A 14,055-nucleotide genomic window follows, 5' to 3' on the forward strand; every position below is an offset into this window, starting at 1 on the left:
TTTGAAACCCTACTTTAAAACTTGAACCCTCATTTGAAACCCTACGATGAAATTGACTGAAAACTCTTAACAGCCTTAACTTTCAGGTTAGGGTTCAAATTAAAAACTGTGTTGAATACTCGAGTTAGGGTTTGAAAGTAGGGTTTTAAATAGGAATTTTGAGTTGAGTAGTGTTATGGTTTCAAGTTGGATTTTAATAGAGTGTTAAATATTAACCCAACTGTAAGAAGCTTAGGCCTTGTCGTTCAGTTGTATGTGTAAAGGCTTCTCTTCCTACCCAGAGTTCAAAGGTCACATCACAGGATAATATGCTATAATTGCACCAATGCCTCCAGGTCGACCCAGACAGTAGCATTGTGAATTTCAACAGTAAAAAATTGTACAGTAATAGTTCGGGCAGTAGACCGGCGGCACTCTGAAATGGTTGACAGCCAATTGCAGGGCACACAGAGACGAGCATCCCTTCTTCCATCCAATCACAACTAATCATTTGAATAGGGTGTGTTGCATAGGGAAACCCGGAAAACATGCTGGACACAGACCTTCAAGGACAGGAATTTGACACTTTAAGGACCTTAAAGCAGGCGTGTCCAAATCTGGTTCTCGAGGGCTGATATTCTGCATGTTTTGATGTTTACATCCTCTAAGTGTTCCTCAACCTTTTTCAGTGACGTACCCCTAGGGAAATAACTTTTCAGCCAAGTACCCCTTAACCAGTGCAAAGCATTTTTGGATTTAAAAATAACTGCTCTAAGACACCTGACTCAAACCAGGATCATGGAGACATTAATGCTTTTCAAGAGAAATTAACATGAAACACTGGTTGGAAACTAAATATTGGGTTTGGATGACGCACATTTTAAGTTTGAGTGATTCAATATGCCCCGGGTCACTTAGACTCAGGGACATTATTGCTATTCTTTGCAAACAAACTTAACAGGTTGAAATGTGGAATGGCTTTCAACTTTTCACCAACAACATTATTTTGTACTATATTAAAATATTGGTAATTAAGCTCATTACCGACACATTTATTGAAACGTGATTATTTATTTAATTAAACACGTATTTAATCAATGAAAGTGTGATGTATTTTGAGCTGGAATGCTACCCGTAGTTGTCACGCAATGCATGATGGGTAAACTGGCTCCGGGTAGTGTTTGTACCGCTTTTTGTTTAGAACTATGCGCTATGCTAGTAAACAGTTAACACTACCTCGTAGTCTGGAGTATCATTGATATATTAAGTAACAAGAAGAGTGAAAGATACAACAGAAATATTTAATCAGTTAAATTCATATTTATTATTATTAATTTGATTTGGGCACTTTCAGCCAGAAAAAAGAGCGAGTCCCGGTTCAAGATGGCGGAATCGTCTACACGTCGCGGGCTCCCTCTAGCGGGCTCCCTCTGTTATGCAGACTGCATAGGAGGTGAGGCGAGGGGAGGAGAAGGGGGAGGGAAAGGAGAGGCAAGGGCGGGGCTTATCCAGCCTGACTGCTGCTCTAAATTGCGGTGCAAGAGTGTGCGCCTTCCTTCTTCTTCGCTCCGCGTTTCGTCGAGTGTCAAGCAAGCGCTCAGTGATCCATGGCTGGTTATCTGAAAGTCCTCAGCTCCCTGTCGAGGTCTGCCTCCGCAGCCTTCGCCAGAAACCCCGCGGTGCTCGCCCCGGCTGCCCAGTGCCAGACTTTGCAACAAAGGAACTGTGAGTAAATCGGGGATCGATTTGAACCGGCTGGATGGGAATTGATTTGGACGTCAGCCGTTAGTCGCCGGCGGCGGCGCCTGATTAGCAGCCATGCTAGCCGGGTTGCGCTCGGTGTCATTTTACCGCCTTCAGCGCTTACATTTTTACTCCCAAGACGTATTAAAATGTCATAAATATTTGGCCATCAATTTTCCGCCGTTATGCGAGTAGCTTCGACTATCATTGATTTGTCGGTAGCGACCGCCATTGTCTTCCCCATTCAAAGTTCGGGGTGCACCCATGAGAAAATTAGGCGCTGAAATGGGCAAAATGCGGGCAGGCGATGACGTCGTTTCCATTTAAGGAGGCATTACGTAGTCTGCTAGCATCGTTGAAATAAACGAATCGTTCTTTGAAAAAAAATCCAAAGATGTCTTTTAAACATGATTGGCAAGTCAACCCGGTTATGAAAAATGAATACCTATCATAAAATTGACTGTCATCCCTGTGAGGTGTCATTGGGGGCAAAGTTTTTCCAAGGTCAGTCGCCGCATACGAGGCTCCTTCGTGGCCAGAAATGGCTGCCGGTGTCCTACATGCGTTTTTTCCATCCACTCTCCTCACTACTGCAATTCTCTCATGTTGCTCCCTGAGAACATATCGTGATTTTTTTTTTTTTTTTTTTACAACTGATTATTTTTAGTACTCAAACAAGCTAAGGGGTTTCACACTCCGAGTTGGTAAACTACCCCTTACAATAATTTTAAAAAGGGCTTTCTGTTCTATTACTTATGCAGGGAGACTGCTTCGGTCACGTGATCTCTGCAGGCTACCCAAATACTGCAAACCGAGACTGTTCACCCCGACTCTTCAAGTTGCACATACTGCAGTCCTATCAATTTAAAGGGGCACTTGAAGGACACCTAGTAATTGCTAACAGCAGGAAATATTTAACATCACCTTCCCATTAGGGAGTAAACACTACAGGGTTTTTATTGACGGTTTGCAAAGACAACATTCTAAGTTCATAGCGTGTGTGTTTGGCCTTCAATGGCTTCAGGTTGTGTGTCAGGTGAAAGTGAACTCGAAAGGGCATTTAAGGTGACAGAGGTCGTAGCGTCTCTTTCAGATTTGGCCTCGTCTTGAGCATTGCCCTTGCGGTTGCATTCTGGCATGTCCGTACGGTTTGGTGTGAATTTTTCACAACAGATGCAACTAAGAAGCGCAGTTGTGTATTATGACTCTCACACGGTGGCTTGCAGGCCCGTTCGCCCTTCAGAGCCTGCTGTGTTGAGCCGTCCCCGCTTACGTAACATACTCGCCCCCACTCTTCTGCGTTGTGATGGCAGAGGACCAGTTGTGCGGATTTAACTCGGGTTGTCATCCAGGAGGAGTATTAATATGGTTTTACCCATGATGCATTGCATCAAGCGTACTATTAGGAGTAGGACAGTGCATCTATGTCCCTTTTTTTGAAAGACGTTCCTCCTGGGAAATATTTCTCATCCAAATAAACTCGAGCTAGCGCAAAGTATTTTTTTTGGGGGGGGGGGGGGGGTCAAAAACAATGCCACCCATTTCGAGTTTATTAAACTGGAACTACAGCTGTAAGAATATGTGATGCTTTTTTTAAAAAACAGGCCTTTTTCCCTGAGGTTCGTTTTGAGTTGTTGATGTAAATATGTAATGTAATGATGGGATTTCTACAAAAACAACTTCCTTAAGATGTCAACTTTCAGTTCCCAGCAACCAAAAGGCTCAAATTGTAATCGAAGTTTATGAAAGCGACTGACTAGTAGATGTGCATCATTAATAGACAAATGTGCCAAAACGTGAAACAGGTTTTTTTTTCCTCAATTTTTGATGTCAACATTCAAATTGCTATTAATTTTCTTAGAAATTGCTACCTCTGTATTGTATATCACTTTAAAGAGAATTAGGTGTAGAATTATAATACATCGATATTCCAATTTTCATTTTCGCAGTCGTAAGCCTGATTTTATGAAAAATCAAATTTTATTATGCAGCTCCAAGAAGATCTGATTTAATTTACCTGCTTTTGTCGGTTTGTCCATTGGGAAATTGCCTCTTTATTGACAATGCACATAAGTACGCAGGTAGAACTTACAAAATAAAAGCATGCAGTGTTTTGCAAAGGAGTCACAACACAATTTAACATAAAGTTGATTCATTTTCTAATGAATTTGCTCTCAATTTGAAAAGAACTACTGTTGCTGTCCCGGCATTAAAGTACATTAAATTAGATTTGCTGATACCGGCAGAAACTTCAGTTTTAGAACTGCATCATCTGATTTGAGGCATTGATGCCTCATCCTCTACTCCAAGAAGACGATGCGCAAGTTGTTTTCATCTTTGAAAAGAAAAACAAAGAATTCCAGGAATTTTCAAAGTTGGTCCATTTCAGAAGACTGTAAACCAAGAATTTACAAAATTTAAGATTTGCTTCTAAAAAGTAATCTAAGAGTATGCATGTATGGTTGCAACAAACCATTTAGTAAATGTAACCGCAATATTTTGTCAAATAATTGATGAATCAGAAAAAAAAAAACATGTTCTATCCCGTCATTCAAATGCAGGACCTTTTTTTTCTCAAATTAACTGCGCATACAACATAAATGATCTGATTTCTTTTTAATTTACTCAAAGCAAAAATGATCATTGGTTTCCAACGCGTGTTTTGATTTTGATTCAACACTGTTTTCTATCATAGAGGACAACATGAATTGGAGACTATTTACACTTTTTTTTGCAGCTGAAATTCAGGGTGTTATGGCAATATTTAGTAAACGTGAAATTGAACAAAAATATCAATGAATTTCATTGTCTAATTTTTGTCAGTTCCCAGTTGCAGTTTTTGCGTTTTAAATGAGGATCCTAACATTTTTTAATGGGACTGTCAGCATTTTTCATATTTGAATGGATTGGGGGAGGCAGATGTGAGATCAACTCCATAAGATTAGATCTTTAGTCAAATATTTAAAACATGTTAATGAAATGTCATGGGTGTTCTCCATGATTTGAAGGTTAACAGCATTTTTATTTTTATGCTTGAATGTGATAACCTCCCATAAAATTACTTTCAATTCTCCGAAATTTTCTACCCATTTGCACCCTAGATCACTAGTGTGTTGTCATGACTTGACAAACCGATCATGAAGCTTCCTGTGATCATTGATGTCATCAGATAAAACCAACAGACGCTTGGCTGCAGCAACAGAGAAAATGCTGATTCAGTCAAATGTTCGTTTTTTTTTAATGATCAAACTCGAGTTACTTCCTCAGTGTGCTGACCTGAAATCATTTGGTCTTGTGATCACTCTTCGTAGTATCAACCTTATCTTTGCTTCAAGTCTATTTTTGGTTCATCTGCCTTCCGCTGACGTTTGTATCGCATGCCGGCGGCCTGGGAACAGAGCGGCGACTGTCTGGACAGGTGTTCCCATGGCTGCTTGTGGGTCAAATGTCTCGGCAAGCCACAATCGGGGAGAACTGGGAGAGTGGGCGGGGTGAAGTACTCTTTGTACTGTTTCCACTTAGCTGAAGTTGTTCTGCTGTCGCATAATGAAGAAATTGAGAAGCTTCGTGCTTTGAAACGTTCAATTCAGCCAAAGTGCAAAATTGTCATCTGTATCAACAGCATTCATGGAACGACCTGTTTCTTGTTAACATGCAAAACAAACGGAGCCACGGCGTCTGTTTTGACATCAAATTGAACTTTGCAAAAGAGGTTGAACGCTACAGTGTAAAAAAAAAATAAGACTGAAACAATATATGAATACAGTGTTAATTTTTCGACACTGGTTTCTGATGTGGAAGACAAGCACTTGTCCTTGAAGAAATAGTTAGTGCAATGGCAGCGAGCCAGAAGAAAAGGCTACGTCCAAAATAAGATCGTTTCACACACACAAAAATAAGACTACTAAGTGCAACTGCAAAGTCGTAACGTATTGGAAGAACGGCACATCGAGGTTCAAGAGTTCTTTATTGTCCCCATGGGGCAGTTTGTGGTGCAGCCAGCAAGACACAAACAAACAATCCCCAAATATAATTAACAATGATCATAAAAAGCTGTGGGTAATAGCTTCGATAAATTCCTAAAAACAAACAAAGCAGTGGTCAAATTCTTCGATGATGTATCCCTCGTCAATTATTTTTTTCCAGTCACCTCTAACTCCTAAAATGAGTATTTTATTCATTATCTCTTTTATCACGAATGACAATGCTAATTTATGTGAAACCTAATCAAAGGCATGCAACATTTTGCAAAGGATTGCCTATAACAATTTTAAACATTAAGTTATGTTCCAATTAATTTGCTCTTAATTTGAAAAAACAACGCCCACCTCTGTCATGGCATTAAAAAGTGTTAGTTAGCTTTGCTGACACCTGCCGCAAACCTGTTAAAATCTCTCATACATACAGGTCCACAATTGAGAACCCCTGCGATAAAGTCTGATTTGCATATTTGCAAGAAGAAGTAGGAGACGTATGCAGACGAAACGTATGGTGTATTCAAATGCAGTTGGACATTTCAAATACATTAAAAAAAAAGCTCAGTTGACATTAATTTCTTTAATAATTGTTCACAGTGTCATATTGTTTAACAAAAATAACATTGCTTCAGGTCCCTGAGATTAACGTGCAAAAATGCTCCACAAAATGTAAAACTAATGACATACTCTATAGGCATTGTTTTCTGTTGAAGGACAAATGTGTGTACAATTTTGTGGATTCCACTTGATGATCCTGTTTTTTTTTTCTTTCCCCCCTTATGCAAGAGAACACATGCTGGAATGCGACACAACGTTACTACCCTCAAACAAGCTTAGCGCCGATAAGAAGGTTATCTTGTCACCTGCGTCCGTGGATTTGTTAGCTTGTCTGCTGGCAGGATTATAGGCCAACTAGACCTGCTTCAGTTTGTCCCTGGGTCACGGAGGAACAATTTAAAAACCATCCAACAGTTTCCTTTAAATGCCCTTTCTTGGTTATTCAAATTCATGACCCAATGGTAATTACAAGGGAGTGTCTTGAACGTTCTCATAAGCAGTTTTACGAATGGCTTATGGAGTTCCACCGCTGCGCTCGACAGATGGCGACAAGCGCATCAAAGTGGCCCAGCCGGTGGTGGAGATGGACGGAGATGAGATGACCAGGATCATCTGGGAGTTCATCAAGGAAAAGGTGAGACGAGGAATATTCCGTCGAGCGGCCTCGGGCTCTCCTGACGCTGCTTTATTTTTAAACCGGGCTGACACGTGGATGTGAGTAGGCGGGGAGATTGTGTAAAATGTGAAGGGGGCGGGGCCTGAGCGGTGATTCATTCAGAAACTTTGCATGTTGCCGGGGAGACGGCAGATGGCGCCTGAGCTCCGCGTGAACATTTTCTTCCGTCGCCACAAACAAGAATAGCTTGAAATGAACTTGAACATAGTTGGAGCCAGGAAAAATATCCAGGAATGAAATTTTGAAAGCTGACTTTGCTCCCTCGCAGCTCATCCTGTCCAATGTGGACGTTGAGCTGAAGTACTTTGACCTGGGGCTTCCTTACCGCGACCAGACAGACGACCAGGTGACCATCGACTCCGCCCTGGCCACAAAGAAGTACAGCGTGGCGGTGAAATGTGCCACCATCACGCCCGACGAAGCCAGAGTGGAAGGTTTGTGAGAAGCGCTCCAATCCGGGTCAAAGTGCACGCCACCGAATTGACAAATGCTTCACTGACGTCAAGAGGGACCGTGCGATTTATAGTCAGTCGCCTTGAAGTAATTTGTTTGGCAAAATGGAGTCATTCCTAATCCAAGGTTCACCAAAGTGTTGGGGAAGTTTGACATTCAATAATTCATACAATCATCACACAACCACTGACGTTGCGTCAGATACTGTATGGATGGATAAAAGGATGATGGTCGTATTTGGAAAAAGATCTGTGTCGACCACACTGCTATTAAAGATCAAAAACCGGTCGGATGAGGACGAAAAAATTGGAATTGGGTCCCTTGAGATTGCAGTGTGAATTTAGCTTTAGTCTGTCGCTTGTACAGAGTTTAGCTTGAAGAAGATGTGGAAGAGCCCCAATGGTACCATCAGGAACATCCTGGGCGGCACGGTATTCCGCGAGCCAATCATCTGCAAAAACATCCCCAGGCTTGTCCCCGGCTGGACGCAGCCCATCACCATTGGCAGACACGCTTTTGGCGACCAGGTGAGCCACCGCATCGCCAAATTCCAATGAGCGCATCATATCAATGCAAATCTTTTTGTTTTTTTCTCTTCCAGTACAGAGCAACAGACTTTGTTGTGGACCAGCCCGGCAAGTTCAAAATCATCTTCTCCCCCGCTGACGGCAGCGCCGCCAAGGAGTGGGAGGTGTACGACTTCCCCGCCGGCGGCTGCGGGATGGGCATGTACAACACGGACGAGGTGAGAAAAGGCATCGATTGGAGGAAGGTTTGAAGAAGGGAAAGCGTCGCTTTCCCTAATCTTCTCGCCGCTAATCCCTTAAGCCGCAATCGTTTTAACGCCTCGTTTTGCATACAAGTATCAAAGTGGCTGCAACCGCTCCGCTTCCTTTTACTTTCCGTCCGTAGCGCTCTGTTTGGTTTAACGGCATCAGAGGTCAGATGAGATAACTTTCAACCTCTCGCGGGGGGAGGTTGTTTTAACCTCTTCTGATAAAACTTTCACCTGACAACTGATTGCTTCTTTTTCTGTCCTTTTTTTGTTTTCCCCTCATCAGTCCATAACAGGCTTTGCGCACAGTTGCTTCCAGTACGCCATTAACAAGAAGTGGCCGCTATACATGAGCACAAAGAACACCATTCTCAAAGCGTACGACGGGCGCTTTAAAGACATCTTCGAGGACATCTTTCAGAAGTGAGTTTGAGCGCAAGTTCAAGGCCGTCGGAAAACCCGTCGCGGCGTGCCGGCCGCCGTCGAGAAAGGAAGTTGAATTCATGCTCCGGAGTCAAAACAGTTTCAATCTACGGGTCATTTCTAAGTCGAGATCGTACAGTTCTCCAGTGTAAAATGCAAAGCGGTCACACCCTTTGCATCGTAAAGGGGTGGGAAAGAGAAACAGTCCCGCCCACACCCACCACAGTGACAAAAAATGAGAATTATTTTTTAAAAATTGTATACCTAAAATTGCATCCTTTTTAACATTGACAAAAGAAGACAAGTGGTAAACCAACTCTCAACAAATGTTGACTTAAGTTTGACAGGGTTGTTACATGTTAGTCTGAGACCAAATATAAAAAAATAGCTTAAAGACACTTTAATACAGGAACAAATCATTCAACACAGGAGCAGCAATATCTTAAACCTAAAAAAAAGTTTCTTTTACTCACATTAATTATGAGTTAGAGGGGAAAAAAGGTGTTAAGAGAAATTTAAAAAGTTTACAAGTCTTGCATACTTTCACAACTAGCGCCACTGCACCACCTAGTGCTGGGGGTGAGCTATTACACTCCGCATGGCAAACACATATGCCCCACCCCCAAGCATCACATTGCGCCCCCTATTTAAGAAGGACTGGCCTATACCAATTATTAGTCGTCGAAGGGGCCTACTATTTGGAGCCGACATTTGTTTTCGGTGTCAGGAAAAATATTGACATCAATATTTAAAAAAACAACTCTTCTGTTAAAATATTTTAAACCCTTTAATGTCTACCCTATCCGTTTGCCACAATAGAATGTTTAGAATTTTAGACATTTGCTTGGAAGTAAAATTTCAGTTCTTAATTCCTTTCCTGGTTAAAATCTCCCGTTACCCCTGAAGTACCTTCACATATCTCCATTTGAGAAGCATCACTTTTGACATTTTGTATTTATTTGTGTGTCCTCACCATGCTTGGTTTTGTTTTTGTTTTGTTTTGTTTTTTTCCTCAAGGCACTACAAGCCCCAATTTGACAAACTGAAGATCTGGTACGAGCACAGGCTTATTGACGACATGGTCGCTCAAGTACTAAAATCGTCTGGTGCTTTTGTGTGGGCTTGCAAGAACTACGACGGCGATGTTCAGTCAGACATCCTCGCACAAGGTGAGATGAACCCACTCATCTTTTTTTTTTTGCTTACACTGAGACCAAAAGATCTAAATTTGCATTTCCGTTTGTCAGGTTTCGGTTCTCTGGGGCTTATGACTTCCGTGCTGGTGTGTCCTGACGGCAAGACGATTGAGGCGGAGGCGGCCCACGGCACGGTGACCAGGCACTATCGCGAACACCAGAAGGTAGGATCACTTGACTCCAGCAACAAACACAAATCTGCTTCAACCCATGAATTCATGTTGTGGAGTTATACTGCCCCCGTGTGGTGACTATGAATTTTTTTTTCAGTTAAGTACTGCAGTACTGGACTGGTTACGTCAAAGTCAAAGTTTCAATAACCACTAATACTAAGCAGTAATGAGCACTTTTCTGTTTTGCTTCAAAGAGAATGTTTCAACAACGCAGCATATGATTGGCTGCTTTTTTATTTTTTTTATTTTTTTGACTTTGTCATGCATGGGGCATGAGTAAGAGGTCTCTGTCTTGACCCCCTATTACCTAACAAGCACGCTGAAGGACATGGCATGTTGGCATATGTAAGCCAATAAATGCGCTTAATTTTAATATCACCCACCTCTGGAAAATGATTGGACGCAGCTCAACAAATCCGAATCAAGTTATGAGGCTCAGCATGTTTGTCTTATTTTTGGACTTATAAAAATGCAAATGCACATTTTTGAGCCAACACATTTATGCTCATGCTATTCAAACAAACTTGCTTTCTGTAATAATTGTAAGGGGTTACAAGTAATTTCGTTTTCAAGTTATTTCTGAACTATGTATCACATCATTATTTTAGGGAATTGGTTTAGCCAAAGTCTAGTGTGCTTCAGCCATAGAAGCGCCGTGCAGTTAGGTGATGTGCTTGCAGAGATGACTCAACAAGCTGGATTTTGAAAATAAATAGATGGGGAGTGCTTTTTTTTTCCTCTCTTTTTGGCATGCGTGGAGGATAAGAGGTATTTTTGGTGGCTGTCATTTTAATATCATGACACTGAGATCTTTTTGCTCAGGTTATCATACCGTCAATATCATGCTTAGTGTATTAATTCTGTCACCGTTCATATTATTTCCAGCGCAAATATAATAGGTGTCATTAAGCTGAATCCCCCATGTTTATTTCAGGGAAGACCGACCAGCACCAACCCCATCGCCAGCATCTTCGCCTGGACCAGAGGCCTGGAACACCGCGGGAAACTCGACGGAAACCCAGACCTCATCAAGTGAGAGACGTTTAATTTACCAGCACACCAAGATAAAAGTTTGGTTTTTGCTAACGAGAAGTTGCGTTTGAATGGTCAGGTTCTCCCAGACGCTGGAGCGCGTGTGCGTGGAGACGGTGGAGAGCGGCACCATGACCAAGGACCTCGCTGGCTGCATCCATGGCCTGTCCAAGTAAGTTCATCTTTACTTCATAGTCGGGATCAACAGGATTGGGACGCGTCCTGAAAAATGAGAAAAGTAGTCAAATGATCTGGACAGTCTTGAGTTATCCTGGAGCATTATTTTTTCCTCCTCCTGGTTTTCTCTGCTTGTGGGTCAACACAATGAACAGATATGTACAGTGGTCTCTCAGGTGATTTCACAAAATGTAGAAATATTGAAGCAATCTGGTTAACAGCATAAAATATAAAGTACGTTGAAAGAAAAAAAAAAACACTCCTCCTAAGATGGGTTCGGAATTGATTGGTGTATGTTTAGGTAGCCAGACTAGTACTGACCTTTGAGCCAAAGTGCATATTTCAGTTTGCGAGGTACCAAAAAAAAAAAAAAATCACAGTATACCAAGTGGCAAAATTATAGCTTCATTGTGTACCTTCATTCTTCATAGTAAAAGGACATTTCAATGCTTTGCCTGTTCATTTAAATAGTTAACATGAATTCACACACAAAAATTTTATTTGAAAATAAATCGTATTTTTCATGAAAAGAAAGGATGGATGAATTGACATCCTTTGGGGGGGGGGGTGGGGGGGGGGGATTCTAGTAAAGACCTGGAAAATAATAATTTAAAAAAAGTGGAAACCCTGGATATAAGGATTTGATTTTATTTCTTCGTTTATTGCATTCTTTTTTTTTTTTTTTAATCACCTTCAGATTTGAATGCCTTTTAATCTTACTCATGTTTCAATATGTGCCGTCAAGGATTTCTGATGTGACCAAAAAAAGAAAGAAAAAAAATCAGCAATCTTATTCACAATATCTAAATCTTCACAGAATCAGCTATTTTTTTTTTTTTACAGCAACTCTAAGCATTTACTGTATTCTCCTATAATGATCAAAAATGGATTGTTTGGAGGAGTATTATGCTAACGGGTTTATAATATTTCAAATTAGTGCTTTTGGGTCTATAATATTTCAAATGACTGCTTTTGGACTTTCTGGCTGGCCCATCAAACGTACGAATCATAAAACATCAACGATATCAATAGCTCATTTTGCTGCAGCAGACGTCTCCTTTATGTAATGCGCTCGTCAGACCACAAGGTCATGTGATCAGGAGCACCCAAGGAAATTGATGGATTCTTATCTGTGCTATTCACGCTTGGAATGAAATGTAAGTTTTTTTTCAATGTTTCTTACCTTCTAGATTGAAGAATATTGTTAGTTTACACACTGAAGTCTTAATTTTTTTTTTGTGGTCAAATGGTAGTTGGATAAAATTGTTTTGCAGGTGACAATTGTAATAACTTTGAAAACCACCGCGCGAGGACATGTTTATAATAGAAGCAAATTCATATATTGTGCTTTCATAATTTCACTAACACAAATGTTAACGTGATCGCGGAGTTTTTTTATTTTTTATTTTTTATTTTAAATGGGGAACTAGCATTCATCCCGGTTCGTCTTCCCCCCCCACAGCGTCAAGCTGAACGAGCACTACGTCAACACCACGGACTTCCTCGACGCCATCAAGACAAATTTGGACAAAGCCCTGGGCAAGTGAAGGACTCCAAGACGGACTCTAGCTAACACGGAGATGGCGGCGTCACTCTTCTGTTTTTGTACCTCATTTTTAACTTAAAGGTCAATCAATTCACAGACATTTTCATAGGAAGGACAAGCGTTTGTGTTATCTCCAGTTCGAAGTATTTGATCTTCTTTTAGGGATTATCAAATGGTTGCAGGTCGCCCTGGCACTTAATGCCACCTTAACACCTCTCCATTGTCTTGCAAGGTTTTATTTTTGTAATGTGAAGTACTGTATTCGATACTGTGTAATGCCTGGGGCAAGACTGCAGCTTGTTTGCCAATAAACCCTTTTCTTTGACCCACACTATATCTTGGAAGGTCTTTCAAAAACAAAAATGCATCTTTGCAGGGAGTTTCCAATGTTCCGAAAAGACGAAAATGTTTTGTTTTTTTCGCCCAAAAACTAGCTTTTTCTCTTTATGTATTACTCTCTTAACTCCATCGTAGTACTTGTAACGTCATTGTAATTCGTGCATAATTTGACTGCTTCCTCCTGATGTGCCCGCCTTGGCCACTTGAGGGCAGTATAATACAAAAAGCCACAAATGCATTCCGTAAACTTCAGTAATTCAGTACAGTATCGTTTCTCGCAACGGACAAAAGAAAATAGGATTTATATTGTTTGTCTCTTCATAAGGTTATTATGAAAGGCTATAAACTAAGACATGCACTATACGGCAGCGTCTCGTTAGCAATAAGCTAATTGGGTTTTAGTGAATGGACAATGTTTTTTTTTTAAAATGTATAATCATTGAATTCCTTTTTAGTGAAAAGCGGTCTAAATCTTACACATTGTCCCTTTAAATCAGGGGTGTCTAAATTAGTCTAGCTTAGGAAAATCTCAAGTTGGCCGGACCGGCAAAATAATGGGACGTCATTTAACGGTTAGTGTCACTTATGGAATGTAAATACAGTCGGCTCCCGGCTTACGAGCACCCTGGTTTACGAACAACTCGCCTTACGAGCGTGGATCAGGGAGATTTTTGTCCTCCGCTTACGAACAAACCTCACGAGCAATTCGACATGCCGGCCATTGAGTATGTAGAAATGTTCTCGTTTAATTGCGTCAATAAAATCAACAGTAGCGACATCATCAATCATCAGTAGATACTTGCGGCAGTAACGTGAACGCTATTGGTCTTACAACGTCACACTGACTGTCTCACTCACGGTGTCTAAATATATTACCATTTAAGTGTAGTGTTTGTACAGCAAAAGGGAAAAACAGCTGACATGAAATTAAATGTGCCGATTGCAGGACAAAGAATTGTCATTGGTTTAAATGTGTGTTTTTTTTAAATTAATTGTCAATACATTCCA

General features: G+C 41.0%; 1 protein-coding gene across 1 annotated transcript; it reads left to right on the forward strand.

Annotated features, from left to right (window-relative positions):
• The first annotated feature begins 1,505 nt into the window (after positions 1–1,505).
• On the forward strand, positions 1,506–13,042 carry idh2 (isocitrate dehydrogenase (NADP(+)) 2). The gene is made up of 11 exons (XM_088416945.1): positions 1,506–1,704; positions 6,800–6,891; positions 7,202–7,367; positions 7,753–7,913; positions 7,988–8,131; positions 8,448–8,584; positions 9,602–9,753; positions 9,832–9,944; positions 10,888–10,985; positions 11,065–11,157; positions 12,625–13,042. The coding sequence occupies exons 1-11, from the start codon at positions 1,587–1,589 to the stop codon at positions 12,707–12,709; spliced, it is 1,359 nt and encodes a 452-aa protein (XP_088273071.1). The 5' UTR covers positions 1,506–1,586; the 3' UTR covers positions 12,710–13,042.
• The last annotated feature ends 1,013 nt before the right edge of the window (positions 13,043–14,055 follow it).

This window comes from Hippichthys cyanospilos, chromosome 6 (assembly GCF_059441005.1).
Source record: "Hippichthys cyanospilos isolate Australia breed blue-spotted pipefish chromosome 6, RoL_Hcya_1.0, whole genome shotgun sequence".
NCBI classification, from domain to species: Eukaryota; Metazoa; Chordata; class Actinopteri; order Syngnathiformes; family Syngnathidae; genus Hippichthys; species Hippichthys cyanospilos.